At 39.3% G+C, this 27819-nt stretch overlaps 1 protein-coding gene across 8 annotated transcripts in view; it reads right to left on the bottom strand.

The window, feature by feature from the left end:
• The window catches only part of TTLL5 (tubulin tyrosine ligase like 5), a 126287-nt gene that overhangs the window by 53776 nt on the left and 44692 nt on the right, over positions 1-27819 (bottom strand). For 7 of the 8 annotated variants that reach the window (XM_014249818.2, XM_088058183.1, XM_088058186.1 and 4 more), the window contains 9 exons: positions 27466-27596; positions 26197-26488; positions 21975-22158; positions 20261-20407; positions 18076-18170; positions 15120-15253; positions 14424-14537; positions 13642-14040; positions 11969-12156 (listed from right to left, as the gene is read on the bottom strand). In XM_014249818.2, the coding sequence (XP_014105293.2) occupies positions 11969-12156; positions 13642-14040; positions 14424-14537; positions 15120-15253; positions 18076-18170; positions 20261-20407; positions 21975-22158; positions 26197-26488; positions 27466-27596 (1684 nt within the window). The remainder of the gene's footprint in view (positions 1-11968; positions 12157-13641; positions 14041-14423; positions 14538-15119; positions 15254-18075; positions 18171-20260; positions 20408-21974; positions 22159-26196; positions 26489-27465; positions 27597-27819) is intronic. The other variant, XM_014249819.2, reaches the window with a different exon arrangement.

Here is a 27819-nt window from a genome sequence, read left to right as displayed (position 1 = left end):
TGATGAATTACCACCTCAATCCTACTCTATTGCTGGGACATGCTTTCCTTTTCAATTACCATTGTATCAATGCACCATTGTTTATTTGAAAGCTGTCTTTTTAAGCAGGTGAGCAAATAGCTTAGCATGGGTAATAGCAACATTTCACACATTCCAGATAGACAGGTGTTTAAACTACAGCAGGATTAAACACAGGCAAAGGATTCAGAAAGGGAGAGAACACCAGCAAGAATATAAGGTTTAGCTGCACCCAGCCCACCCAGACAGGTGTTACTGCTTGCTCCTGTGCCATGCTTTGAGACATTTCAGCTGCTATAATTAGCTGGCCAGGATGTTGTTTGGGAGGATTACTGAGGCTCCCCCAACACATCTGTGCTTAGCAGTGGCTTCATTTTCTAGTCTTCCTGTGCACTTGATGGGACTGCATTCTTCCCTTTACAGAGGCAAATAGCAGCAAATCAGTTGGTACTTTAGAGTAAAAGGTAATGTAGAGCACCTGGACCAAAATATCCATATAGAAGAGCTTGTAGCTTCAGAAATAGTACTAATGGAGCAAAACCAAACAAATAAAAAAATCTCTCCAAAACCAAGAAAGGCTAGTGGGGCTCAACAGAGAATGTAGGTATTGGTGTGCATCACAAAGAATTAAGTTAATTTTCAAACTGAGTTGCAACAAGATGGGTTCAAACTCTCCTGCTTGGTAAGATTCCTGTTTTTCATTAGCAGTGATGGACTTGAGAGTATTTTTCCTCACACTGACTGTAAGACAGGATACCTGTGTGGGCTGCACTGCACACTTCAAACATCCAGATTTTCAAACATCTCTTGTCACATCTACACATTCTTGGTGGACCTTGTAAAAGGCAAGACAATACACAGCTAATATCTCTTACGATAGAAGGATTCATAAAGTTTTGCTACAGTTTTTAAACTGATTGAGATAGCAAAGATGTCAGAAGCTGAAAGGAACATGCTGACTGAAGAACACCATGATACAGTAGATCCCCAAAAGCTCTCACAGAAGGAAAAGAACTCACTTGATGTACTTCCATTTATGATACAACATGAAAAAATGGGGGGAGAGGAGAAGAACATGTGGGCTGTCACAGCCATATCAACAGAGACCTGTGTTAGGAACAGTACGTATATGTACTGTTATATTTACTTCAATATAATGCTAATTAGCCAAAAGACAAATTATTGCATAATGCTGAAATACTTTCCTACATTTATTTTTATATTTAAATGTTGCAAGTTAAGTTCATGACTGCAATACACTTGCCTTGCCAACAGAGACACATAAGCTTAAAATAACTGATTTCTATCATCATGCCTTATTCAGAGAAATTTATTTCTGAAAAATCTTTGATACAGAAAACAAGGCCACAACACAGAATGATACCCCAAGTGCTGAATATAGGAGTTGAGGGGTTTTTGTTAATCCGCTTTAAAAATTCAATATGAAATATGAATTCTCCAAGTACAGATAGGAATAAAAACTTCAGGATTGAATTTACTTCCAATTAACAGCAGCCTATAGACAAAGATCCACTGAACAGTAATTCAAAGAAATCACAAGCAAGAGTCAGAAAAAGAGCTTAATATCTTTCACTTTTCTGATTCACACTGTACTAGTCCTTCAGGAGTTTCCCATTATCATATTCAACAATCTTTTTTTCTATAATAAAGTTAGTATTTTCTTTTTGATCTTCTCTAATGGTTGAATTAAGCTAAAGCCATCAATTATAACAATCAGAAAAGAAAATAATAATGAATGTTGCAGATCAGCCTCCATGGATTCAGGAAAAGCCTCCTGAAAGCCTGAATGCTTCTCTTGCTAGTTTGTAGGAGTTAGCCAGGGTGAAACAGGGACACATCACCACTAGAAGCTGTTACTCTGCCCCTCTTGGCAGGCAGTGAAAAAGTGACTTAAATTTTCATTACCAACATCCTGAACAGCAGATCCAAAGTTTCACTGGTCAACATGTTACAACAAGCAATACACTACAAATTGCCTACTTGATCCTCCTCCAGTTAGCAGTACTAGCACTTTTCTGTGGCAGAAGCCAGTCATATCTTGTTGCCTAAAAAGTGGTGGAGATTGGAGATCTACAAAGTCTAAAGATCATTTCTCGTACTTGGAGCCACACTGCATCCTCCGCAGTTCACACATCTCATATTTCCATTTGGATCTTTCTGACTGGTGAGGAGGAAAAGGAGTCCAGAGCTCAAGCTGTATTTCACATGTTAAGCCTAGAAGATATGCCAAAAGATGCAGTAACCATAGGCCTACTTTGTCTCTTCCAAAAAAACCTTCAAAATGATAAAATTTTCAGTCAGAAACAGGAGGAGACAAAGCTTTCAGCACAGTGTACCCTATCAACAGGTTACAAAGGCATACATGAATAAACTGTTTACTGAGAAACCTTTTTGCTTAAAGAAGGATTGGACAAGGATCATGATGAGATACACATAAGATCCTCTGCCTTAAGATCAAATGAGAATCCTTAAATTTTGATGAGTCAGACAGGACAAAATGACACTGTATCATGAGCTCAAAGAGGGAACCATTCCACTTGAAAACTGCAAATGTGCAAAATGTTTCATTATTTTTAGTGCATGTTCTCCTCTGCCTTTCAATCTATTTTTACCCATATGCTCTGTAAGCATATGTATCCCTAAGTTTATTCAGTTTGACTCCTTCAAGACTCTTCAGTCAATCTCTAATTCTCCATTTTATTACTTATTATTCAGCCAGCAATGCCAACCTTATCCAATATCTTGCAAATGAAATGTGCTGCTTCTTTCGTTACCTGGCTTTCATAGTCACATGTATTTTCACTTGCCAAGCCTTCCTCAAACACAGATACCCCTAAGGCTTTCAGAATACATGAAATCTTTAACAGAAGGGAAGAGCTAAGAACTTGCCATGTGGAGGAAAAAAAAAAGAATGAAATTTTGCTCTATTACTTCAGTTATTTTTCTTCCTTCAGCCTTCAAAAATGACTGACTAGATGCTACTGATTACTAGATGTAATACAAATACTCACTGTTAACCTGTCCTTTCCCTAGTGTGTGTTGCATTTTCCTAGCTTTACCAAAGAGCTCCCACGTACATCTGTGATCCAGCACAGGCTGACATGACTCGGTCTAACACAGCTCGCAGTACTATCACTATTGCTAGTACTACTGGAAATAGTCCAGCTGCCTCGACTTCTTTAATGAATCAAGATACTGGAATCCAATAGGCTATCCCAGTATTAGGGGGGGGCGGGAAAGGAAAAAAACAAAAAACACAAGATCTTAACCTGCCTCTTAAGAGGTAAAGGAAACCCCAGATCACAAATAAGACACACAACCACAACCGCTTTCTGAACAGTGTAACAAAATGTACCACTACAAATGCCATGAGGAAATCATGTAATACAAACAGATTTTTCTAGAACCACCTTTATGTTACCCAGGCCATCTTGCTGACCACACCCCATACTAAAGCACTTTCATTTTATGTACAGATTTGAATTTGCAGTAACAGCTGGCCATGTGGGAAGAACCAGGGCTAACAAGGCTAGGTAGTGTGAAATCTATGTGTGTACCAAGGCTGATCTGGCCAAAGGCCTGTGACATTCCTTCTTTGCTCTCTGAGCTTACCAGCTTACAGGATATACATATGCATACAGAGCACAAGTGTTCCAGTCTCCAGAAAATGTTCCAGACAAAGACCTGCCAAAGACATTCCTGGGAAACCTGACAAACTTGCAAATTCCTTTGTAGTGTCTCCAGCATATGCATCCATTTAACAATGAAAAAAGAAAACTCAAGTTAGTGCTGCTGCTGTGGATGGTTGAACTCCCCCTCTTCCTTCTCCTGAAAAAGTCAGGCTTTCATTTAGACACTCTGCCTCAAAACTTCCAGTGGGAGTGATTTTTACAAGGCACAATCCTGCCAAAAGTTTGATGATCAGGGTGTAATCTTTCCCATAATATGAGACCTAGCTGCACAGCCTGGCCTGTTTGGTGACTATCTGCAGATGTTGCTGCAGTATAACAAAACCCTCTGCTTATATTCCCTGTGGAGCCTCAGAGCAGAAGGAGTTCAACATGAGCACTGCAGAAACTACAGTTTCTGTACTGTACTTTCACTTCTACAACCTCTGCTGAGACCAGCCAGTTACACTATTGCTGCTGCTACAAATCAGTAGTAATAAAAGTATTCCAGCTTCTGTGTGAGGACAGCTGGAGTGAGGCGATGGGGCCCTGCAGCACTGCAGAAGTGTGTGAAAGAGGAAAGAAAAATGCCCCTCAGAGGTGATTGCCTGCTTCTTGCTCCTCTTACTAATTACAGTAAGATGCCTTTCTTCTTTATACTTCCCCTTCTCTCCATCAGTGGAAGTGTAAAAACCAAAGAAATGGTCACATAAAGAAACTAAAACTAAGACTCAGATAAAGTGGGTTGAGTCAAACCAAGGGATCATCACCGAAAATCCCCCAAAACTCCTCAGTGGGGAAAACAGCCTCACCAAATTTCTCTAAGTATTTGCTGCACCCTAAATTTAATGCTCTTGTTGTGCTGTTAGATCTAGACAGGAAAGAGCTGATGCCCATTGGGACCTGCACAGTGCATTTGGGCAGACTGACAGTTTGCTCTGTCAAGGACAAGGCAGACGAGGGTACCAAACTGTGTAACTGAGACAGCTAAATGAGGAGTGGTGGGGCTTCCAGTATCACTGCAGCTGATGTTAAGATGGAGCTCACTATTTGGGGATTCCCATAACATATACAGGGTCCCTCTGGGACACCATAAAATGCTCCATTCAATTCTTCCTCACTCCCTCTCCCTGGTCCTAAGGTTTAGTAAATTCATCTGCTTCTTGCTCATTTCCACCTTCTGTCTAAATGAAAAATGTAGAATAAGACAAGTGCGCCATCCTCCACTGGATCTGTCAGTATGTTTGCAGGAATCCTGGCTGCTGGATCTTGGGCACTGACTGGCTGCATAGCACAGAAGGAGGCAGCTCTGTATAGCCCTTGCCTGGGTGGTCTGATGTTATCCCTGTGATTAAACTCCCCGGCTTCAAGAACTGGAGCTATTCCTGATGATAGCTGGGACCTGAAATCTTTCACTCTCCCACACGCACACACACAGAGTCAGAGCTCCCACCAGGTTTCCCCTCCTTCGTCTTCCTCCTCCTCCTCTTGGTCAAGCTGGCCAATTCAACACGTTCTTCAGCTCCCTAGCATTAATAACTACCAAGTACTACAGCCTGCTAGATATCAGCTGCGGCCCCCCTTCAGCAGGCAGTGATAGGGACCTCACACAGATACAGCCTTGCAGAAGAATTTTTACCTTACAGCGTGCTTCAGAAAGAAGCAGCAAGTTATTCACAAAGAAAAACACTCATATGCATCTAGGATCCAGCCACCTGGCTCTGGATGTACACAAATGCTGTGTATTTTCATGTCCTCCTTGCAGAAAGTCTTGAAATGCAAACACATAGAAATATTTTATGCTAAACACACGTGAAATAAAGACTTTGGATTAAAGCCTGGTATAGAATACAACAAAAGGAAAAGTACTCTGGGTAAATCTTTATCCATCTGTCCACCAGGGAAGGCCAATGGCTTACAGTAGGTACAGGTGAAAAAAACCCTCTTAGTTCAGCTGTTCAGAAGACACAAAGTAGTCAGTAAGATCTCTACATCACAAATCAAGGCAAGAAAGGCAATTAAGTTCCTCTCCAATGAAATGGGCTTGCTGAACTGCATCTTCAGGCCTCATTCCCCAACTCAACACCAACACACCTGCCTTGTTTCCCCAACAGTATTGCTGCTGTCTTAGGCTCATGTATGGCAACGGGCAAACTGAACAAGAAAATTTTGGAAAACTGAAAAATTGTATTGTCAACATGCACCATTAACCACTACACTACACACATTGACAAAGACATCATCACTTTGTAAAATTATTAGCAAGCATCTGATTGACCTAACTAGGGAAACCATCAATTTCAGCTACTGAGTTCCTCACAAGTGTCTTGGTAACCCACTTATCATAATGAAAAGACTGACTACAGTAAAGCAATGTAACAAAGAAAATCTCATAAGTATGGAAGCAGTAGCATAGCACATGTTCTTCAGTACAAAAGGTCAGTTCAGATCAATGGCTCAGCAAACTCACTATCCTGTCTGACATAATTCAGAAGATGGAAGAAATTTTGGTTACCATGCATATAACAAACTTCTAATTGATAAGGCAAATGATTTTTTTTATTTCTGTATGATAAAACCTAAGGATCTATCATTTGCAAAATGCTCATTATTCTGTCTGAGGAAACTATGGCCTACTAATTTTTCAGCCTTAATGGTATCCCATTTCAGAGAGTTTCAGAAGGTAAATAAATTCTGTGACAATAACTGTCCACTTTTATTGTAATTTTTTACTCCAATATCTTCCTGCTAAACTGAGTATCCTCTTCTTATTATGAGAAGCATGAATAAAATAAACTTTATTCACCTTGTCTTTCACTGCTCTATGTAATTCCTTCACACTTTACATAATTGATGCTTACACTAAAACATATACTATATATATATATCCTATCCTGTTCCTTAAACACACTAATCATTTTTCTTTGCTGACTTTACCGCTTAACTTGAAACAGCTATCTCCACTGAGCTTTCAATTAATTTTTTTTTTCTTCCCTAATGAAACAAACTTTAGATTAACCATTCAAGAGGCTAAAATTATTGCTAATCATATAGTCAAGTATTTGTAAACACTGAACTTCATCTGCCAGTGTCTTGCCCAATTAACACAGCTCTTAAATTTCTACTGGTTTTATTCCTAAAAATCAAAAAAAGAATGCAAACATAGTGACAAATTACCAGGAGATAAGCTCAAGTTTAAGTTTACAGCACACACCTCACTTCATTGTAACTGAACATGGGACTCTTGCAGCCCACATTATATTGAAAATAACAAGAAATTACCTCATATAGTAAACATGAGCTGCACAAACATGGATGAGCACTACACAGTAGTTAATCTACTGTAAATTCACACCCTATATTACCTTGCAATAACTTGCTTTTTTATTCATTCTTTAAGTAATAAAATGCCTTATTAATGTCCTTATGAAACTCCTCCTTTCAAACCTTTAATTTTAAACTGGATCATGTACATTCTGTATTATGCATCTTCAGTTACCCATTTGCTATACAGTAAATCGACTAGTTACTTTTTTGTTTGCTTTTTGTCTTTTTTTCATCTGTAATAAAACTTTCTTTATCATCCTACAGACACCTGTCCATCTTAACAGCACTTGCTGAAACTTGTCAAAAACTTTTTTGGAAGTCTGAATATGAACCAGCTACACTCAGGGCTATTTTTCTGAGTTCAAAGAACTCTAATAGATAATAGATTACTCATTTTCTTATGGCCATTTGAGATCCTTATTAGTCTACTCAGTTACCGCCTTACCAGATTAATGCTGGACCCTCAAAGGCACATTTACCATAGAGATCTCTGTTGCTTGCTCCCAGACACATTGGGTAGTTAGAGAGGCACACCTTTCTATTTTTGGATGCAGTGGAGTACTATAGTTAGACTGCACATACTGCAAAAAAATAAGGCAGTGTCTGAAATAGTATGGATAGAGGTACCTAACTCCCACTGTTGTCATAATCTCAAAATGAGCTCTATTATTAGAAGAAAAATAGAAATAGTAGAAAAACACAACTTAATGAAAAGCAAATGTTCCTACACATGTTGTGTGACAATCTGCAAAGACTGAAAACTGAGTAGAACAAAACTGCACATCAGTAAGGCTTTACCTTCCTACATCTCCATCTCTCATATGCTAAGAATTGTATATTCTATGAGTATCAGTGTGGAGTTCCTATCTGATGTTTCAGAAGTGAATGGAGAAGACTGACAAGACACAAAGTTGATGTAAACACAAAAAATCTTGTTTTCTTAAGAGAACAGATCTTAAACATGTTTTTCAAAGTTCATCAGATACTTAAAATTTTCCCTTTGGACATTAGTATTTTAGTAGTAAATAATAAAGAAGCATCAATAATATCAATAAAATTATATCAATAAAATAATTCAATAATAAACTAATTTAATAGAGAGGCTAGAAAACAAGAGTGTAAAAGAGGAAATTCGAAACAGGTACTTTGGGCATGGGTAGAAAACAGTGAAGACCAACAGGGATTGGAGAGGGACAGAGGTGGACTCCCAGCCAGAATGACAACGCCATTCCAAGCCCAGCTGCTGAGGCTACATTCCTGGGAACCCCAGAGACTCACACTACTACATGGATACCAGAAGCAATTCTCACAAAAATGGGAATGGAAAATGAGCTTCCCAGCTGCTTTTGGAAGGAGGTATGAATTCAGAGTACCTCAGCCTCCAAGACACAGTTTGGCACAACACAGGGAACCAATGCACGAAGACATTCAACTCTCACATAGAAGTTCTTGCCCTTGGGGAAAAAAACAAAAAAACACACAAACCAAAAACCCCCACAAAAATACAGTCCACAGCAATACCAGTATTTTCAGAAGTCACTCTTTCATATACCACTCCAAATCAATGGTCCTAATCTTATCATGAAACATAATTAAATCCATATATCAAGTCCTTTTCATACCAGCCAGGTACTTTCCAACAAGGTAGACTAACTCCAAGTTTCTGGAATGGCTTTAAACAATTGTACTATTTTTATTATTAGGTAAGTAATGTTCTAATCTTCATGCTAATTTATTTAAGAATGCTTTTTAAAAAAAATACTATCACATTTCAAGTGGTTTAAACACAGAAGTGAAAAGGGGGAAACTAACAATTCAGTTTCCAGTCTAGAAATGTATAGGAAAGTAGTGCCCTATTTAATTAAGTGACCCTGATATGAGCCCTTTCTCTACTCTCCTCTGAGTTTTCAACCCCTTAATTATCCTGTCCTAAAGCCATCAGAGTTTCATAACCCAAAACCCTCCAACACTCCCATCTCAAGCCTTTCCCCCTTTCATCTCATACCAGTCATCTTCCCAGTTCTCTCCAGGTGTTTACTAAATCCTCTCCCACATATTTCTCTGTCTCACCTGCTTCTGCCTTCCCTCTCCTGATTCAGGCTAAATCCTGGTCTGTCTAAATCTAAAACCATGCAGCACTCCCAAGTAGCTTCAACAGTACCTATTCTTCTGCAAATAATTTTCCAAACTGCCAGCCTACTCTGCAATTCCTGCACTTCTATTTATTCAATGCCCCTGCTTCAAATCCACATCCATGTCTAGCCGTTCAAAGTCAGATATCCTGGTTCCAGGTCCCTCAGCAATAAGCCCAAGCCTTGCTGCACTACTATTATGTTTTACTGTATGCTGATACCTCTTATTGCCCTTGTCATGGCAGCCCTGTCTTCTCACAAAACCCCTGTGTCTTTCTTCCAAGACAGGCTTTAAAATCCAGGCTGGATCAAAAAAATAATCAGAGTGACTCTTTAATGACTGACAAAAGAATAGAATGTGTCCATGTGAAAAAAAACCAAAAACATAAGCAGTAATTGCATGCTTTAGTTATGATACATTGGGCTTTGCAGATATATCTGAACCTTCCAAAACATCACTGTTTCAAGTGTGCTTAAAATAATGGTCTCAGCCTAGAAATTGTTATGTGCCATAAATTCAGTACTGAAGAAACAGATTGCCTTAAAAACTGTTCTCAACTAAATCCAAATTCTCATACTAAATTGAGATGAAATTCAGATTTAATCTCTCCAATATATAAATATATTTAAAATATATAATATATAAAATATAAATATATTTTAAAAACATAGCCAGAAAAATCACAGTGGAGAGTAGATGTCTAAAACTGAATGGACACAGGCTCAGGAAGGAAACTCACTGTCAGATAGAACTCCAGCTCTAAACTTCTCATTGACTGGTAAATTCCTTGCTACATGGATCTTTTTCATGATGACAGAAGATGACAAAAATATAACCCAACACATGCTTCTGTATTTCACTACTGAAACAAAGCCTGTGCAAACACTGCATAGATGAATACAAAACATAGCAGTCAGAAAACCAGCAGTGTCTGCTAGGAGCTGAGCTGTCTTTTGCTTGCTTGTTGCAAAGAGAATTAGCACCATCATTTTCCTGCTATGCAATTCCCACCTCTTCTGTGGGAAAGTATCTTGGAAAAACCCAGAAGCAAAAGCAATGCAGACACATTTACTACAGCGAATACATTTCTAGGCTACCCTTCACAGCCACTTTCACTCTTGAGTATACCTACCCCGACTGACTGACTGATGGCTGAACAGATTTCAGCTGCCACCACAGTATGCTCCTTTGCCACCCAACACAGCTGTGCTCAGGAAACTGCACTGCCCTTCCTATGCAGATCTTTCTGAATTCCTCTCAATTCCCCTTTCTATACTTCCAAATTTATCTAGGAGTAACCAGCCATGGTAGGAATACAGGAGTTTAAAAAGTATTTAATAGCTACACAAATGGCTGCAAGAAGACACATTGAGTTCTCTAGACAGACCTAGCAAACCACAGCAGTTGAAGCAGAATGGGTAAGGAATGATTTTAGGGAAAAAGTCTATGAACTTATTTTTCAAAGTTCTTTTCTGGAAAGATTGAAATGAAACAGATGTATTTCAATTTTTTCCCCAAGTATTTGTTTTAACCCTTTTATCCAAGGAGGCAGTTTTCACCATATATTTAGCTTTCAACAAATCAGCACTTCCTGAATGAAAATGTTTCACTACCAAAGTTTTTTGAACAGTTTTACTGACACATTTCACTTAAAACCAACTGAGAACCAAACTGACAGCTCTGAGTATTACTAGACAAGCAAACAAGAACAAATTGTCTAAATAGCATCTGGCTTTGTGCAAGACCAGGCCTCAGCACCATTAATATAGCCAGCACTCACATTCTCTCCCAAGTCCATCAACAAAAAGGGACTTTATTTTTTGACATACCCTTTAAAAATTGAAGGCCTATCTACAAAGAAAAATCTATTCAGCTTCCTAAAGTTATAAATGTACCCTGCATATTGAAATAAATATACTGCCAATAGCACAACCAGATATTCAAAATCCAAACATATAAAAATAAAATTGAAAGAAGCAGAGAAGCAAATACCAGCAGCTGTTGCAACTATTAAACATGCCTCAGAAAACTTAAAACAAACGAAAAACTGTTGAAACAGTCATTCCAAAATACAGGAATCAAACTAAGACATTCAAATTGTTTGTCTCCAGCAAGTAAAGAGAAAAAAAATTACTGTTCAAGGCAAAGTGCCTACGTTAGAAAATCTGCAGTTGGCAGCTTAATTAACTGAAAAATGTTCAACTTGAACAGCTTTGATGAGCTCAACTATAGCATATTAAAAATAAAAAAAATTCTTCGTGTGTAGCCATTTAGGACATAATTTAACAAGAAACATGAAACTAAGTGGAATTCTACGAGAACTCAATGTACATTTCACGTGCATCATGTTTGACAGAAGGATTATCATTCCCCATGCTAGTAAATACTTCATTATGTCTTTAGAGTGTTATTGGAATATAGAATTTACATCAGAACCCATTCTGAAGACTTTCATTGCCAGCACTGTGATGACACACTGGAGGAATGAGGAAGCAAATTGAATGGAAGCACAAATCTAAGACTTGGGTTTATTGTCTAGTAAGACAAAGCATGGATTCCATTTTTTATAACTTATTTTCTAATCCTCTGCCTTTTCTCCTATAAAATGACTTCAAGATATTCTTGTCATCTCACAGAAAATCAAAATTTTAGTGGCTGTAAACACTTGAAAACAACAGGACGGAGATGAATTTTCGTGAGATTTACTGCTTGCACTGTATCTCAGTCCAGCCCAGTGCTCACACAGAAACCTGTAACAAACTTCTCCCTTGCACAGGGACTCTACTTCAGTGCTTACATACCTGCTGTGTAAGGACACTGACGTGGCTTGGTGGGGAATGCTGGCAGGCTACTTGCTTTTCTTCCAGCTGCTGCAGTTCTGCTGCTGCCACACTAGGGCCATGACTCTTGCCCTGGGAAGAAGTATGTTCTGCATCTTTGTGCATCCTGGCAGAGCCCACACACTGCCCACTTGAACTGCGATGGAGACCTACCAAACAAACATTTCAATGTGCTTAATGAGCAGTATGTCAGACTCTCAGCCTGCTGATCACACACACAAAAGCAGGCAAGATACCAAGAAGAATGCAGAATACATCTATTCTGCATGAGTATTGTCCATATGAACAATGAGCAATTCCAAACCTGCATTCTCTTAATTACAATATATCTAATGGCACCCAATTCCACAGACACTGGAAGCTGTTACCCAAGTTAAATCTGTAAAGTTTTTCCTTTACAACAAATGGATCTCTTTAAGTAAGTGTGGTGGGTGCCAAACCACCACATTAAGCTACTCAGTTGAGAAATAAGATGTATTTTAAGGCTAGAAGGGTTGTCAATATATATATACAGCAACTCTAGTAAACATGTGCTGACCCTGACACACAACCTAGAACAAATATACCATCAAAATACAAAAAAAATTAGTATTATCAGGATCACAGCTGTTAGCCCGTGTGTGGTTCCCAAAAGTTTCCAAATTGATTACAGTCTGCATGCAAATTCCTACAGTTTCTCCTACCATTCAAGCTCTTTACACTCTAAAGCTCCATTGCTTAACTGTGTTCTACCACAGCATGACAGATGAAAGGTCTCTAAATCTTATTTTTGGGATACCCTTGGATATGGCAGTGCTGAAACATCCTAGAGAATGAGATATTGTAATGATTCATTCAGATTCTTCTTTTCTGGAGGTCTTGACACACCTTTAAGTATCCAATATGTATGAGGTTTCATTACAAGACTTCTATGCTTGATAGGCAACCAGAGAACTAAAAACAGCACACAGGCTGAGACAGGACTTCTGCTAATGAAAACAACATTAAACCCACTAAAGAAAGATGAGATCAGTAACATAATAAAGAAAATATACAATACTTAATTTCACAGCTCTTTATGAACAAGTTCAAAGGCTGACCTCAAAGCACAAGGCTGAGGGGAGACCTTGTCACTATAACTACCCAAAAAGAGGTTTTTGCGAGGCAGGGGTCAGCCTCCTCTCCCAAATAACAAACAACAGGACAAGAGGAAATGGCCTCGAGTTGCACCAGGGAATGTTTAGATTGAATATTATGGAAAATTTCTCCGCCAAAAGGATTGTGTTCAGTGTCAAGCACTGGAACAGGCTGCTAGGAAGCAGCTGAGTCATCATCCATGAAGATATTTAAAAGACATGTAAATGCAGCTTTTAGGGACCTGGTTAATGCTGGACTTGGTAGTGTTAATTGTTGGACTTGGTGACTTGAAAGGCCTTTTTCAACCCAAATGATTCTATGATTGACTGTTCATTTGGTCAATAACAGGGTGTTTGCCTAACAAGGGCTGCATCCTGCACTCCTGCTTTCTGTGACAAATTTAGCACCATCCAACAAGACTCAATTCGGGAAATGTAAAATTTCTACCTACTCCACAACAAAAATTACACAATCTCTGTACTGAACTAGCAGGTTGTTATGAACCCCAGTACACTTACCTACTTTTGTAGAGGATGGTTGGGACAATCTTTGACTATAGATCTGAACAGCTCTCTGAAAGGATGAGAATGGGCCAAAGCTACCAAAACGACGATGTAACCCTGCAAGGCTACAAGTCTCAGTGGACACTGGGTTTGTGAGGACAGAAGAGCTGTCAGGAGCTGTGCTCTGCAAGGAGGGTAGTGGGGGTGGGGACTGAATCAGTCTGGGACCAGCTGGAGGAGCCGGCAATGAAGGGTGACCAGCCACATTTAAATTTTCAGAGGCTGCAGGCTGAGATGGCATCCAAGAACTGGTACTTCTCTGGAACATGGCAGCAGGAACAGAGGAAGAAGAACCAGGAGGGCTGCACTGAGGTAATTTCACTTCAACATTTGAGGAGGCGAGTCCTTCTGGAACTATACAAAGATAATGAACATATTATATGAGGAAAAATCTGCTTTTTAGGTCCTTTGATAATATCAACACACGAAATGCCTGTATTCAGACACACTGAAGCCAAAATGACCTCATCTACCAGCAGAGACAAGAAGAGGCTCTCCATAATAAATATCTTCTTTCAAAGCCTTCCACATCTAGATCATCCCCCCCCAGGGAGGGGCAGCTAACTCTTTCCCACTGCCTACCCTACAGTATCTGCTCTTGTGTTTAAAAGTAAAAATTGGGCATTTTGATCTCTCAGTTTGAGCCCAAAGGTTCTAACCTTTGTTTAAAACAGTATAAAAACAGTATATGCAGTCAATATTTCTTTTTTTATGATTGTTTAAGTCAGTTCACTTACAGCTTGATTTAGCTTCTTTGGGTTTACAGCCTTTTAGTGCTCCTTCTGCAGACAAATCTGCAACTGAACTTTTGGGTTGATCATCTTTTATTTTCTTCACCATCTCAGGTTGCTCTGTAACAAAACCAAGGAGTTAGGAAGTAGAACATTGGAAATCACCAGAACAAACCTGCAGAATTCACCTGTGTTATAAATGACCTTATTGCTAATACTTCCTGTAGACCACATAACTTCATTGGTGACAATTACGCTGTCATGTACAGGAGCATGAACTACTTGATACATATGGCTAGCACACCCTTCCATGGAATGCCTAATTAGGCTCAAATATACAGTCTCTGCCCTCCCATGGATACACTCACTGCAGGCAGCTTGATTTCATTCATCCCTCACTTTTATTTCATGATTCTCTGCTCATTTCAATTCTTACTGCCTTCAGTTGCACATTCTCATTTCAATCATGAGCTACCATCTCCAGTTCTTTATAAATGCCAGTCTAAGTTCAACCCATTTCACTTCAGGCAAAGAAGGCAGGAGTGAAGTTACTCTAGTCTTCACATAAGAATGAGTTAAGAAAAAGACATGCAACCTCAAAAAACCTGAGTAACATTGTGGAGAGGTTGTTCTCTTTTCATAATTTCAGTTAAACTAGATTTGTCTGGACAACATCATCTCAGAACTGTCTGCAAAACTTACCACCATGGGGCTGCTTCTCTGACTGGTGATTGGTGTTGCTGTGTTTTGTGCCTGTGTTTTTTGTTCCTAGGAAGACACTTGCTGATTTGTTTTTGTGTGTGTAAAACGTCAGTACTTCCTCCAGGTCACTTTCACTGCAATAAGGAGAGAATGGATGTAGATGAGGACATTAAGCTTTTCTGCATTCATGTAACAAAGACAATAAACAGTAAGGAAAGTGAAGAGTGGAGAAAGAAAAAGTAACACTAGACAAACTAATGATTTGCTCAGTTCTACAGGGTAAGAGCAAAGAGCAGAAGGAAGGCAACATGCCCTGGTTGAACCTCAGATTCCCACTAAAACACCATCTTCTTATGCAGTAGAATATTCAAGGCATTCAGGAGCCTTCCCAGGACAAATAAAGAGCTAGTGAATACTCCAAACACATCTGGGGAGATTAGCTCAACATGAGAGATTCCATTCACAGCTGATTTTGTGCATCTTCTGCAGGTGCTCTTTAGAATGAGCAGCTACTTTCTCACAAGTGTACTCAGCTCAGTCTCTATTTTATATTCACCATCAGCAGTTTGTATTCAGCCGTAGGGGGAGAAGAGGAAAGAAGGCAAAAGGTGTTAATTAGCCAAAACTCCAAGACAACCAGAACAGTCAATATTTTTGTGAAACTCACAAAACTTGCATATGTTTCTCATTTTCTTTACAAGAACAAAGTGGGACAGCCCCAATATCCTAAACATCTACCAGTCCCAAACCAGTATCAATTAGTTGGCCATTCTTATTAGAGCTTGTGCAAGCCGTAGCTCCAGTTGTTTGGTATCTAACATGCTTTCCTTTTGCTTTATAGTGTTGCCTCAGCATTAATGAGTGGCTGTCTGGCATGGCAAACACCAAAGCAAGTAGTATAGTGCCAGCAACACTACAAGAAAATGTAACACAGGAATATAAATTAGCAGAGCAGCAGGCAGAATCTTTCAAAATATCCTCTGAATATTATATATTATATCACAATTGTAACTAGTATTAACTAGCCTAAGCTTTGGAAAAAGGCCATGTCTAAAGCTGACACACTGAAATTTGCAGCATACCCTGAAAATCCAAACTTCACTTTCTCTCCCAGAATAAAATTGAAGAGGAAATATAAGAATGAGAAGTTGTTGATGGGAAGGTGCTTTAATCTTTTAAATTAATTTACCAGTATGTATGTGCATTTACAATGCACTGAGGACGTCTAGAATCAATGGTCACAGCATATGCACAACTAAACACAATGACATCCACGCGATATCAGTTAGAGAATCAATGAGACAAAGAAGAAGCAACATTTATTACCCATTTTCTCCACTGTTGAATTCACTGTACTGAAAAATGAACTCTTAAAGTAGAAATCTATCCGCTTTGGTTGGCTCCAAATGACTTGCTCACTGATTTAAACTTGAAACACAGTGCCAAGTAGTGTCAGATATCAGAGTTTTCAAACACACCTCATACTTCATAAGAAGCTGAAAGATCATCACTAGAAATTGTCTGATCACTGGCAAACTATTCTGTATCTCTTAGTCAGACAAACCAGCAAAAATCTCCAGCCCCAGCCTAGACTGCGCATCAGGCCATGATGGCATGGCGGCCAGTAACATGGAAACAGAAGAATTTGCAGTTCCGTTCCATGCAGCTGTCTCTTAACATTTCTGGCAAAAAGCAAAATGACCTGCCCAGGACACAATAGACATTTCAATGGCCAGAACAGTCAGAGAACCAAAAGCATGCCATGGGCCCACATAATGTGCATTTCTAGGCAGAGCAGTAGCTCCTATGGTGTATGGTAGTTAGGCATCTTTATCTGAAGATTTTTCTGCAATCCTGTGAATCTATTGCAGTAATGACACCATCAATTATATTAGCAAAAGGTAAAATACTTGTTTTCATAACAATGTATCAAGACAGACTGAAAAACCACCTGACCTTACTTAGGATGCCCAAGCTACCCCCCACTTCTAATTGCTCACTATTAGTGCTATCCAAACAGATAAAGAAAGAGCACTTTAATGAACAGTCATGCAAAAGAAGAAGTGACCATCAAACTTCACAGAAGAAAGAAGAGGGGCATTAAAAAGGCAGGAAAACTCTGTCCAGATATTGACAGGGCTTCTTGTCCATATATTGATCAAATAATGGAGGCAAGAGGAATTGCTTTTTGTGCTCAACAATCAGAGACTTTGAAAACATAACTGTGGTTCACTGAATTATTCAGACCTCTGCATAGTCAGATAGTTATACCATTGTTTTTCATACAATGCTATAGGCCCTAAGGAATACTTAACTATTTTCAAAATATGTCTCTTACCAGACTCTTTTATGTTTAAAGCAGATAAAGTGCAGTGATAGAAAATGCTGCTTTTCCATTGTGAAAGTAACTGCTTGCACTGAACTGCCTTAGCAGGCCAAATAAGAGGCCTAACTCCCCTCCTTGCTCATCTCAGAAAATCCAGATCTGGAAAATTCCTGAAGAGAGGCAGCAAGCATGAGATTTCTTTCTGAGAGCAGAAACTTGAGTCAGAGCTGTAACAACTGTTCAACCACAGCAGCTCCAGATCATCTGAGCAGCAGTTTTAGTTTCATTCTCCTTCCAAAGTACTGCCTCGTTTGGTCCAGCACCACAGGAAAAGAGACCATTAACTCACTAGCAGCAGTTCGAAATTTATACAGGCCAGGGCAACCAGTGCTGTCCTTTGGGAAATTACTTAATGGTCAAAACATCTATTGTATGTTCTTCTCTATGCACCAGATGCTGATGTTACAAGTCTTTGGTTGATGGAAGAGAGACAAGCTCTCTGTCCCTCACCAGGAACAGGTCCAACAGTCAATAAAAGTATCTAGAGGCTTTAGATCAATCAAATCATCTTTAGAACAATGCTTCAAGGCTGGGAGTTCTTTCATCAAAGGGAATAAAATCTATTCCTACCTTGCTCTGGCAATGAAGTTCTGAAAATCTTCAGGATTCACTCCTTCCTCCTCCTCTTCCTTTTTTGGTTGTTTCTGAGCCATCTGCTTTGTTTCCTGTTAATAAGCAGTATCAGTAAGTGTCTCTAAGTTCCATGGCATAGCTACAGCACCCAGAATACAAAAACCAGTTCCACAGGATCTAAGAAAAAAAGAACATCGCCATGTGCAACAACCTGAGTAAATATGGAGAGCCCCAGAGACAACATCCTAAGCATACACTAAAGTCCATTCCTCCATCTGACACAACTGATTTTCTGAGAAAAGGTCAAGTCTTCAAAAATGTGTGCTGTTCCTTCAGCTACACTCTTTGCTAGAACATAAGGAAGTATGGAAGGGAAAAAAAATTAAATCATTCTTAACAGATATTAGGTGCCCTCTCCACTTTGCTGTTTCTGCCACAGAGTTCCTCCAAACAGCTTTTATTTGTGCATTTGTCCCAGAAGTAGATAGATAGAGGAAAGAAGGGTGAAAGTAAAAAATTCATCTTAAACAAACTGAATGATGTCCGCAAAAAATCAACAGATTTTCTACTATAAACTAGTAGCTCTCTTGAGTTAATTTCTTTTGTCAGGAAGCAAATTACTGAGGGCTTATACACATCCCAAAACCACACTACTTTAGCAAAGACTAAGTAAAATAGTACAGCCTATGGCAAACATGTTTATACACTGAAATATACTGGAATAAATGGTAAGCCTTTAGGGGTGAAAATGGGAGCAAGCTTTCAGAAACAAATGGTCTATTTTACAACAGTAGAATTTGCAGGAACTTGAGGCTAGATTGATACAAACTTTTTTGTTCATTGAAACATCAGTACCAGCTTAAAAGCTTTATCTTGACTTCCACTTCATTTCTTCCTGCTGTTACCCTGAGCATTCTCAGGAAAAAAGGGTCAGATACATCTTTTGCAACATAATTCAAGACAGGGAAGAAAAAGCTGGTCTGAGACATCTTTACCCTTTCCTACTTAAGTACATGTCTGGATAATAAGTGATCTGTTTAATTTGCTGGAGCTGTATTCTTTTCTTCTGTGACATTACAGATGATATGTAACGGCAAGTACGAGTCCCTATTAAATCTGAAGTTACAAGTCAATTAAAGAAGTCTTTATGTTGGAATCAGAAATCAAAAAACCTCACAGCCTAACAAGTCTCTCAAGGGCTTAAACATGTATGCCCTGAAACCTCAAGTGATACGTTCTCACTTGTTTTAACTGAGAAAATATGTTTATGCACTGATTTATTACCAGTTGCACAGCTTTATTTTGTGAATTTATTTAAGAGTTAGCAGAAAATCCTAATGTTTGAATACAATTTGAGTGGAAATTATATCCAAAGCAGCTGCATTCTTCACTCACCACAGAGCCACCCAAGTGTTTTGTGGTTCCTCCTAACAGAGTACTTCAGTGAGCATTAGGCATACAAGGCACTCCCTGGAACAGATTTGGTTCAATACCGACCTTGATTAGACAGATCAAGTTACTAGATGTCAGTTTTGACAAGGTAATGTAAGTGAACACCCTCTCTTAATGAGTAGAAGCTTGGAGGCCTCTGCACAGCAGCCTCTGAAAGCTGAATTTCAATTACCCCTGTTCCAACACTGAAGAAATGCTAGGGGGCAAAGGAAAGGGGAAGCTTAGGTTGAAACCACTATGCTAAGAACAACACCTCCTACATCCAAACATGTGAAAATTATTTAAATTAGGACCTGCATCTCCTTAACATTGAGCATGCGGAGTATCTTACTACAGATATGCAGCAGTCCCTCAGTATACCAAATAAATAATAAAATATATATTTCATGCTCTTCTGTATAAAACAAAATATCTTTAATGAAGCCCCATAAAAATAAGAAGTGGGAAGAGGCATTACAAAGCACTAGAATCAAAGACAAGGCAAAGAAAAAGCACACTACCAGTTAAATTCCACTTCATTTCAGCACTTCTTTTTATGCACATAACTACTGGCCAGCACGTATTATGTAATAATATTGCTGTCCATCTGACAATTTCAGCAACATACCATTATTGGATGCACAGCTGCAAGCAGATCATGTAAATAACAGAAGTGTGCCTTTGAAACAGCCTGCACAAGACAGTTTGTGAGAAGAAAAGTTAAAAAAATAATTAAAAAATAATAAGTCACCTTGTTATAATAAATGATGAACTCGCCCAGCTGGCGAGCCAGGATGCGACGACGATCAACTAGTCCTATGCTGCGGCTGGGGAGCAGCAGCCTCAAGGAGTGACGAAGGTTGCTGGCAGCTCGCCTCAGAAAGCGGATGATGAGCTCCTGGCAAGCAACAGAGATGGAGTTAACAACATGCTATCTCCAACATGTGGGGAGAACAGAGATACTACAGCATCTAAGGATTTGCAGGAACTAAACACATTGTCCTGAGAAAATGAGCTGAAACTGGAAGGCGAAAGCATTCTGCAATATGTTTTTTTAATACAGCCCTATAAATCCAATGTGGGGGAGAAAACCAATGGTGTATCTTGCCTGAGGTGGGTCAGAATTTTGAACACTTAAGAAGTGTTTGTCTCAAAAGTATGGCAGATAAAGGGAAAAAATAGCCAATCAGCAAAATGCAGTAACACACAATAACGTGTGAAGTCCAGTATCTTAGGAGAATTCTTCCAAAAACACACCTGCAACATGTTAAACAAAGCCTATGAAAAAGTACACTGACATAAAACTCTCTCAGCAGTACCACAGGAAAGGGGATCTTGGCCAGATATCTTCATTACAGTGGGTAGCCCCATTTCATGATTTTTCATATATATACATACATACATACATTTATATACACACACACACTATTGCTACATCCTCTCCACAGCAATAGATGTCTACATCTACAGCCATGTAATTTCCAGTCCCTCACCATGTCCGTTTGACCTCTGGTGGGGAAAAACATATGGCAAGGCAGATCCTAAGGCAAGATGCATCCTGTGGGTGTTTTGAACCCTTTCTGTCCCACCTCTGGATTAGCTTTTGCTTAGGAGCTCTGCTAATGCATAAATGAGCAGCCTCACAGCCAAACTATTGGATTTCACAGCTTGCCTCCCACTGCCATTACTCCAGGCTGGTTTGATCTGTTATTTTAAACATTATTCTTCACAGAACAGCAGACAAAGTGACTCTCAAAAAGCCCGTTTTAATTTCCACTTGGAAAGAGCAGAGGTAACATTTTCCACTGAGTTGAATGATTATTCTTGACACAGAATTTTATCGCTGAACTACATTGGCTGTTTCCCTGCAACATGCACTCAGTGAGAATATATGCAGAAAGCTCAAGAGCCTACTGTCCAAAGCTCTTTTAGAAAGGTTTGTGAAGGGATCTGGGCTTGTTGTGCTTTTAAAACGCATACATATCAAACACAGGACTTTAAAATACTGCCTAGAAAAATCCATCACTTTTACTTTCTCTTCTCACTGGCTTTTACTTTAATTTCCTCTATCTAGAATGCAAGTAAGGTTCATAAACACAGATGTCTGGATACATTACAACAGTACATAAGAGAAAAACCTTAGCTGGGTACCTGTTCTATTTGAGTAGATGAATGCTTTGCTTAATGCAGCAGGAACCAGATCCTAACAAGTAATCTTAGAGTATCTTCTAGAGAAGGATTCAAGAGCAGGTAAGCTCAGAAATCAGTAAAGGAGAACCAACAAGTGATCTGAGTAACTTGAATGTCAACAAGATTTCAGTCATTAAGAGCTGTCTGTCATTGCTCTAAGGTCAGTAAGCAGTTCTACCTCATCTGTATGTTTAAAATACAGCACTGGCAGCTAGACAAAAATGAACAACCATCATCTCAGTTGAACTTCTGTACTTGTAAGGATGGGAACTGACCTCAAAACTCTCAAGGTAGATTTCAACTTGGCTTCTCACTCTGGCCAACACAAAGCTTCTTACCATTTGCTCATCCTCTTTGGCAACCCAGGCAGGATTCTGGACCTGCTCACCAGCATTCTTCATCAGTCGGAGCTGAACATGCTGTAGATAGGCAGAGAAAGCTGTACGAGCTTGTACTTTGCTGTGGACAAAAAGAATCCATCAGTTATCTTCAGAATAGGAATGGGAAGTGTTACAGAAGTCAGGCACAGCTTATGGACCAAAGTACAGTCAGCAAGGACCTCCTAAGTGCACCAATGCTGAAGCTCAAAGAAAGGAGGACCCTTTCACCCCATCAGCATTTTTAAGCAGACATTCAGTTCACCAAGAAGGGGTAGGTATTCCAGGAGGTACAAAAGATAGTAGACACTCTCTAAGATAAATTCTAAAAACAGAATGTTCTTCCTGCCTTTTACAGCCTTGGTTACCCTCCTCTAAAAGCCACATGGACATCAGCAAAACTGTTTTTAAAACAAATTCAAGGCTCTACTGGGCCTCTGTTTTCACAAACATTTTGAACACCACAACAACAGACCATAAAATAAACAAAGGACTTGGTACTGGTGCCAGAGTTATAACAAAGGCCCTGTAATTCCCATTGGAAATGAAAGAATTAAATCTGTGAAAGTGAGCTCTTCCCCTGCTGGCTCAGGAATACAAGCCAAATTTCATTGAGCAAGGCACCACTGAGGAATGAAGGAACATCAGCAAAATCTGCTGTGCAGCTGGCTGAACACATTGGGAAGCTGTTAGCATGAACTGAGGAGAGGACTGGGAGGGACACATAGTTTCTCATTTCCTCACAATAGTAGCCACTTTAGTATATGCATCTGTTGTGAGAGAAACTGCTGAAAGCTCTGCCGAATTCTGTTCACTGTCCTCTTGGTCTAAACCTATCCTCAAACATTCTGCTCTCCAAGCTTCTGCTCATCCTCATAGTTTCCCCCAGAGCTGCTAGAAGCTTTTCATAAGGATATAGCAGCAGACTGGCTTTAGTATCAGCAACAGATTTCTCTTTCTTAGGGAAAATCATTAGAAAGTGTCTTAATATGTTCTGTAGAATTTCAAGTTTCGTCTTAAACAAACTAGAGTTTTGAACCCATTACTTCCCAGAAATATTATTCCAGAACTTAATGTTCTAATGAATAGGAACTTCCTCTCCTTACCCAGCCCAGCTTCACTTATGAGTAGTTTATAGTTGCTTTTGCTTTCTCCAGTGTCCTGTATCTTAAATATAATCCCTGATGGGTCTTCACTTTAAATGTCTTTATTAACAGTTACATCCTTTCATAGTTTTCATTTTATTAGTGTGAACTATCCACATCTGCCAGTGTCTTCTAACAAAGCACCCACAACAGTGACATGATGAGCCAGCAGCTCACCTCCACCTGTGTGCCACTCACAACTTGCCTTCCATGCATATGGGTGATACAATACTCCACATGAAGTCTCAGAAGTATGTCAAGTGATAAACCCTGGAACACATTTGGTGTTTTCATGCATGCATGAGCTAGGGCTTCACAAACTTCCTCTGATCAACCAGCATGCAAGATATTTTTCCTTATAATTAATTTCTAGTTGATGAACACCCAGCAGAGAGAACTTCTGCTGTAAATTATTAGTTCTTATAAGCATCCCATTGTACTTTGTGCTACTGAATTTCATCCTAGTTACATTATTTATATCCTCAAGGTCATCCAGTTTTTCTCATATTTAGTCCACCACTTTTTTCTCATGGTAGTAACACCCAAATATTTTCCATCAGCAAATTTCATTGGCTCATTTGTACATTTTGCGTCATTCTTGAACTGATAATCAATATCAGCCTCAGACCGATTCCTGAGGAACTTCACCATATTTTTTTCTACCATATTCTGTTCTCTGCTTCTTACGAATATTCTCAGGTACTTACATGGTCCTTATGACTCCAAGTACTTGAGTCCCTGAAATGCTATTAAAAACTCTGCAGCAATTGTGTCTTTTTGGTTTATAGGTCTGCAAATTTCAGGAACACTATGTTACAGTGTTACACAGAAACCATACTGTAGCAACACTTATAGAAATCAATGCATCAATTTAAGTAAGAACTGAAGTTAAAATGCATTGGAAGTATCCATATATCAGCTTAATCATCAACTTTTGATGCTTCTGGAAGGTCACACAGGGCCAAAGAGGGGCTAAGCCAATGACAAGTACACAAGAGTCTCAAGCTAACATCCCCTGTTAATAGCTGTACTGCAGCAACTCAAACATGATTAAAATACCTGGTTACAATTTCTGTCTTCCAGGAACTTCAGTGAAGTCCAGAATGCACAACAGGCCTTGTAACATCTCTGAGCTCAGTATGCTACTAGTCACTCCATCTACCTTTTCTTTCTCCATGTGTGGAATATTGGGAGAACTCTCTGAATCCTAGAACTGGTACTCTCTATATCAGGCCACCATGTATTAGAAAAGGCTCTCACCTCAGCTCTCCAGAGCTGTCAGGCTTGGTTTAGGTACAACTCAAACATCTCTGTTCAAAATTTGTGCTTGATAAGGAGCCCCCATTATCAACATCAGCACAATAATACAGGTCTTGGCCTGCACCTGATACTTCTATGACTAAAAACTAAAGAAGGTTTTTGTTTAATACTGCCTCTCCTTTGGTGTCAATATCAATCAGGATATTGAAACCTGAGACCTTAAATGCAGGAAAAAGTAACTTCCTTTTCATTTTACTTCCTTGGGAATGGCACAGCTGGGGAAGCAAGTTTCCTTTGACTGTCATTTCTTCACCAGTAACACCCAATATGTGGAAGGTAGATGCTTCCTCATCAGGCTGACTAAAGGAGAAAGAAGTCCTACCACTTACAAAAACTGACTAGAATGGGCCTGGTTTCTCTTGGATGAAAACTTTATTACTTCAGCTCCTCTGCCTGTTGAGCCCACAAGCAAAGCTTATATCAATGACAGATCAGATGGGGTCAAGCCCAGCACAGTCTCAGAACATGAGGTCACCACAAGCCTTATACCCTTCTGTGGGGAATCCCAACAATGCTGAGGTGCTGTGAGGATGCTGAGCAAGATTCTGCCAGGAACATCAGACAGAACTTATGTTCTTGGCAGGAGTCAGTTCTATACATAAGTAGATATAGGCACAGCATTGCAATGTTTATCCTCAAAAGAGGTTTCAGAATCTTCCCCATCACAACAGCAAATGTCCTTGCCACAACTAGACATCAGAACAATCCCCAAACCTATTGAAGAATCCATAGTTTCTCCCAGAAATTAAACTAAGAAAACAACAAGAAACATTTACTCTACCTTTGGACATTTTTCACAGAAAACATAATGCTGCTTCTTATCTAGAAGATTTAAAGCCGTCCTATACAGACATATATGATCATGCTTTCTTTTTGTACTTTCTGTCCATCTGCAATTAGACAGTTTTGCTACCCACATTCAAGGGATCGTATTTCAAAACATCTAGTTAAGACCTTGCTTGGTGTTTTTCTATAGAATCTCCTCCAGCACATCTCTTTTTTTCCAAGAAACAGAGTCATGCACCAGAACATACTCTATTCCACACCATCACACCAACAACATGCAATGAAATATTCCAGTAACTTGTCGCTCTCAAATTACCTCCTAATCTTGTTCTCAGAAGGCAATGACCCTGAGCAAAGATTACTACCAGAGGTAAAAATTCTAGCATCAAAAATAAAAGTACAAAAATGAGAAAACTAATTTTATGGAGAGACAGCACTGAGATATTCCTATCCAACTGTTCTTGGATAATTTAACATATGTTTATAACCACTTCTTGGCAAATACAAAGAACGAGAATAAAAGATTTAGAATTCAGTAGCAGGCATCCTGCATTAAGGCAAAGAGGTATTTTAGAAGCCTGAGCTGACAAAGAACAGCTTACACCATCAGATTAAAGAACAGCAATGGAAACTATAGGGTCATGCTTCACACTGATCCAATAGGTCAGGCATTTAGGTAAACTGTCAAGACTCTGCAATGGTCTCCCTTCTCTGCCAACAAGATGTTAAGGCAGCCTACAGTTAGACAAAAATCCAGGCCACTTTTCTAGGGTCTTCTTAGCTCTTCACACTTGTAACATGCATCCTCCGTATTTTAACTCGCATTAGCTTCAAGTCAAAATTAGAGGCAATATGCAGAAAACTCTCACCTCAAGTTTCCTTGCTTTTGAAGAATCTGAAGCAAGTTAAACTGAGATTTAGAATCTGGTTTTTGCAGAAGCAGCTCTTCTCCATCTTCAGTTTTCTTGCTATGCTTTTTTGGTAACCTCTCCTTACAAGTAGTTTTCACTGAGTCAGAGAACTTTGGCTTGTTTTTCACCGGGGTGTCCGAAAGACAGCAGATAGTTCTATCTACCTCTTCATCTTCATCTGCATCCATCTCCTCTTCCTCCTCACCTTCTGTGTCTGACTTGAGGGACAGCTTTGTTGGTTCTGATGTGCCTGTAGAAGAGGAGAAATCCCTTATGCTGGTGTGGAGAGGACTGTTCTACTATTTATACCCTTTGGTTTACCCCTAAACTCCTTTCTGCTAGAAGGACAGAACACCACCATTTTAGAACAGCATCTTAAGTATGACTGTTCTATATTCATCCTGCCTTTCTGCTTGTGCATCAAACAGTTGTGAAGCCCATTTTCCCAATATTACAGAATACAGACCAAGATTCTTCTTTTAACCTTACAAATGAAAAAAAGAATGCCCACCCAAAATCCAAGAGGCAAAGACATTTTCCTATATTTTATCCTGATTCTTACATGTATACTGACATATATACACCCATACTTGATATATATATATACACACACACACACATTTTTGTGTGTTGTGTGTCAAATGAAAAAAAAATACAAAATCTAAACTTCCACATGTGCCAATAAAGATCATCTACCTTAAGAGAGCAGCAAAAATCATCTTATAACATCCAACCTTTCCTATTGCAGTCAGTATCACATAACTATTAGAAAAAGTTTAGATAAAGGCAGGAACAATCACTTGTGGGGATCATTCACCTCTGTACCCTTTTAAGTTTTCCCAGCATCAGCTTGGATAAAGATTTCTCTCCCCAACAGCTTAAGAGACACAGCTGTCTAGGAGAACTGATATGAAAGGTTCTATCTATCTTTCTCTGAAAAGCTGAAGAATTACAGAGGCACACACACCGTTGAAGTCTTTACCCAAAATGCAACAACAAGCTCATTTCCAAGTAATCACTGATTACCTTTAATCATATACATGAGGGTGTGGAAAGGTGGGAATGTAATTCAAGGCACTAAACAAGCAAGAAGCTCAGAATTAGAATGAAGAAAAAACTATCTACATTTGAAACTGAACAACCCCATTCACAGACATTGCAAATGAAAAAGAAAGTCCTTTGCTTGCTTTTGACTAGCTGCTCATCTAAAACTGTAGCCATGCATACCTGATGCTCTTGTCTGTGCTGCTCTAGCCTTGCCATATCGCCGACGCTTCCGTAACTCCAGTGAAATAAGCTTTCTCTCATAAAAGAGAGCATGAGAGTCCACAGCTTCCAGTCTTCCATTAAGACCTGCTCTGGGAAACATAGTACAGAGACATCCCTCAGTTTCCCTTTGTCTTTCTGTCCCTGATGATACAAGAGACCTAGAAGATCAAACTTCTTCAAAGAACCTTCTTCCTGATACAGGGAAGAAATATTTACCATCAGTCTAATTCTGCTTTTTTTAAGCCTGTACATGTTAGAAGAAAGTCTTGTACATACTTCACAGAACATCATCTCTCAAAGCCCCGAGACACA

Source organism: Pseudopodoces humilis, chromosome 7, assembly GCF_049639895.1.
Source record: "Pseudopodoces humilis isolate 2021_Gansu_Grassland_sample_001 chromosome 7, ASM4963989v1, whole genome shotgun sequence".
In the NCBI taxonomy this organism is placed as follows: Eukaryota; Metazoa; Chordata; class Aves; order Passeriformes; family Paridae; genus Pseudopodoces; species Pseudopodoces humilis.
The sequence above is the reverse complement of the archived record's forward strand: the minus strand, read 5'-3'. Positions and strand labels throughout refer to the sequence as shown.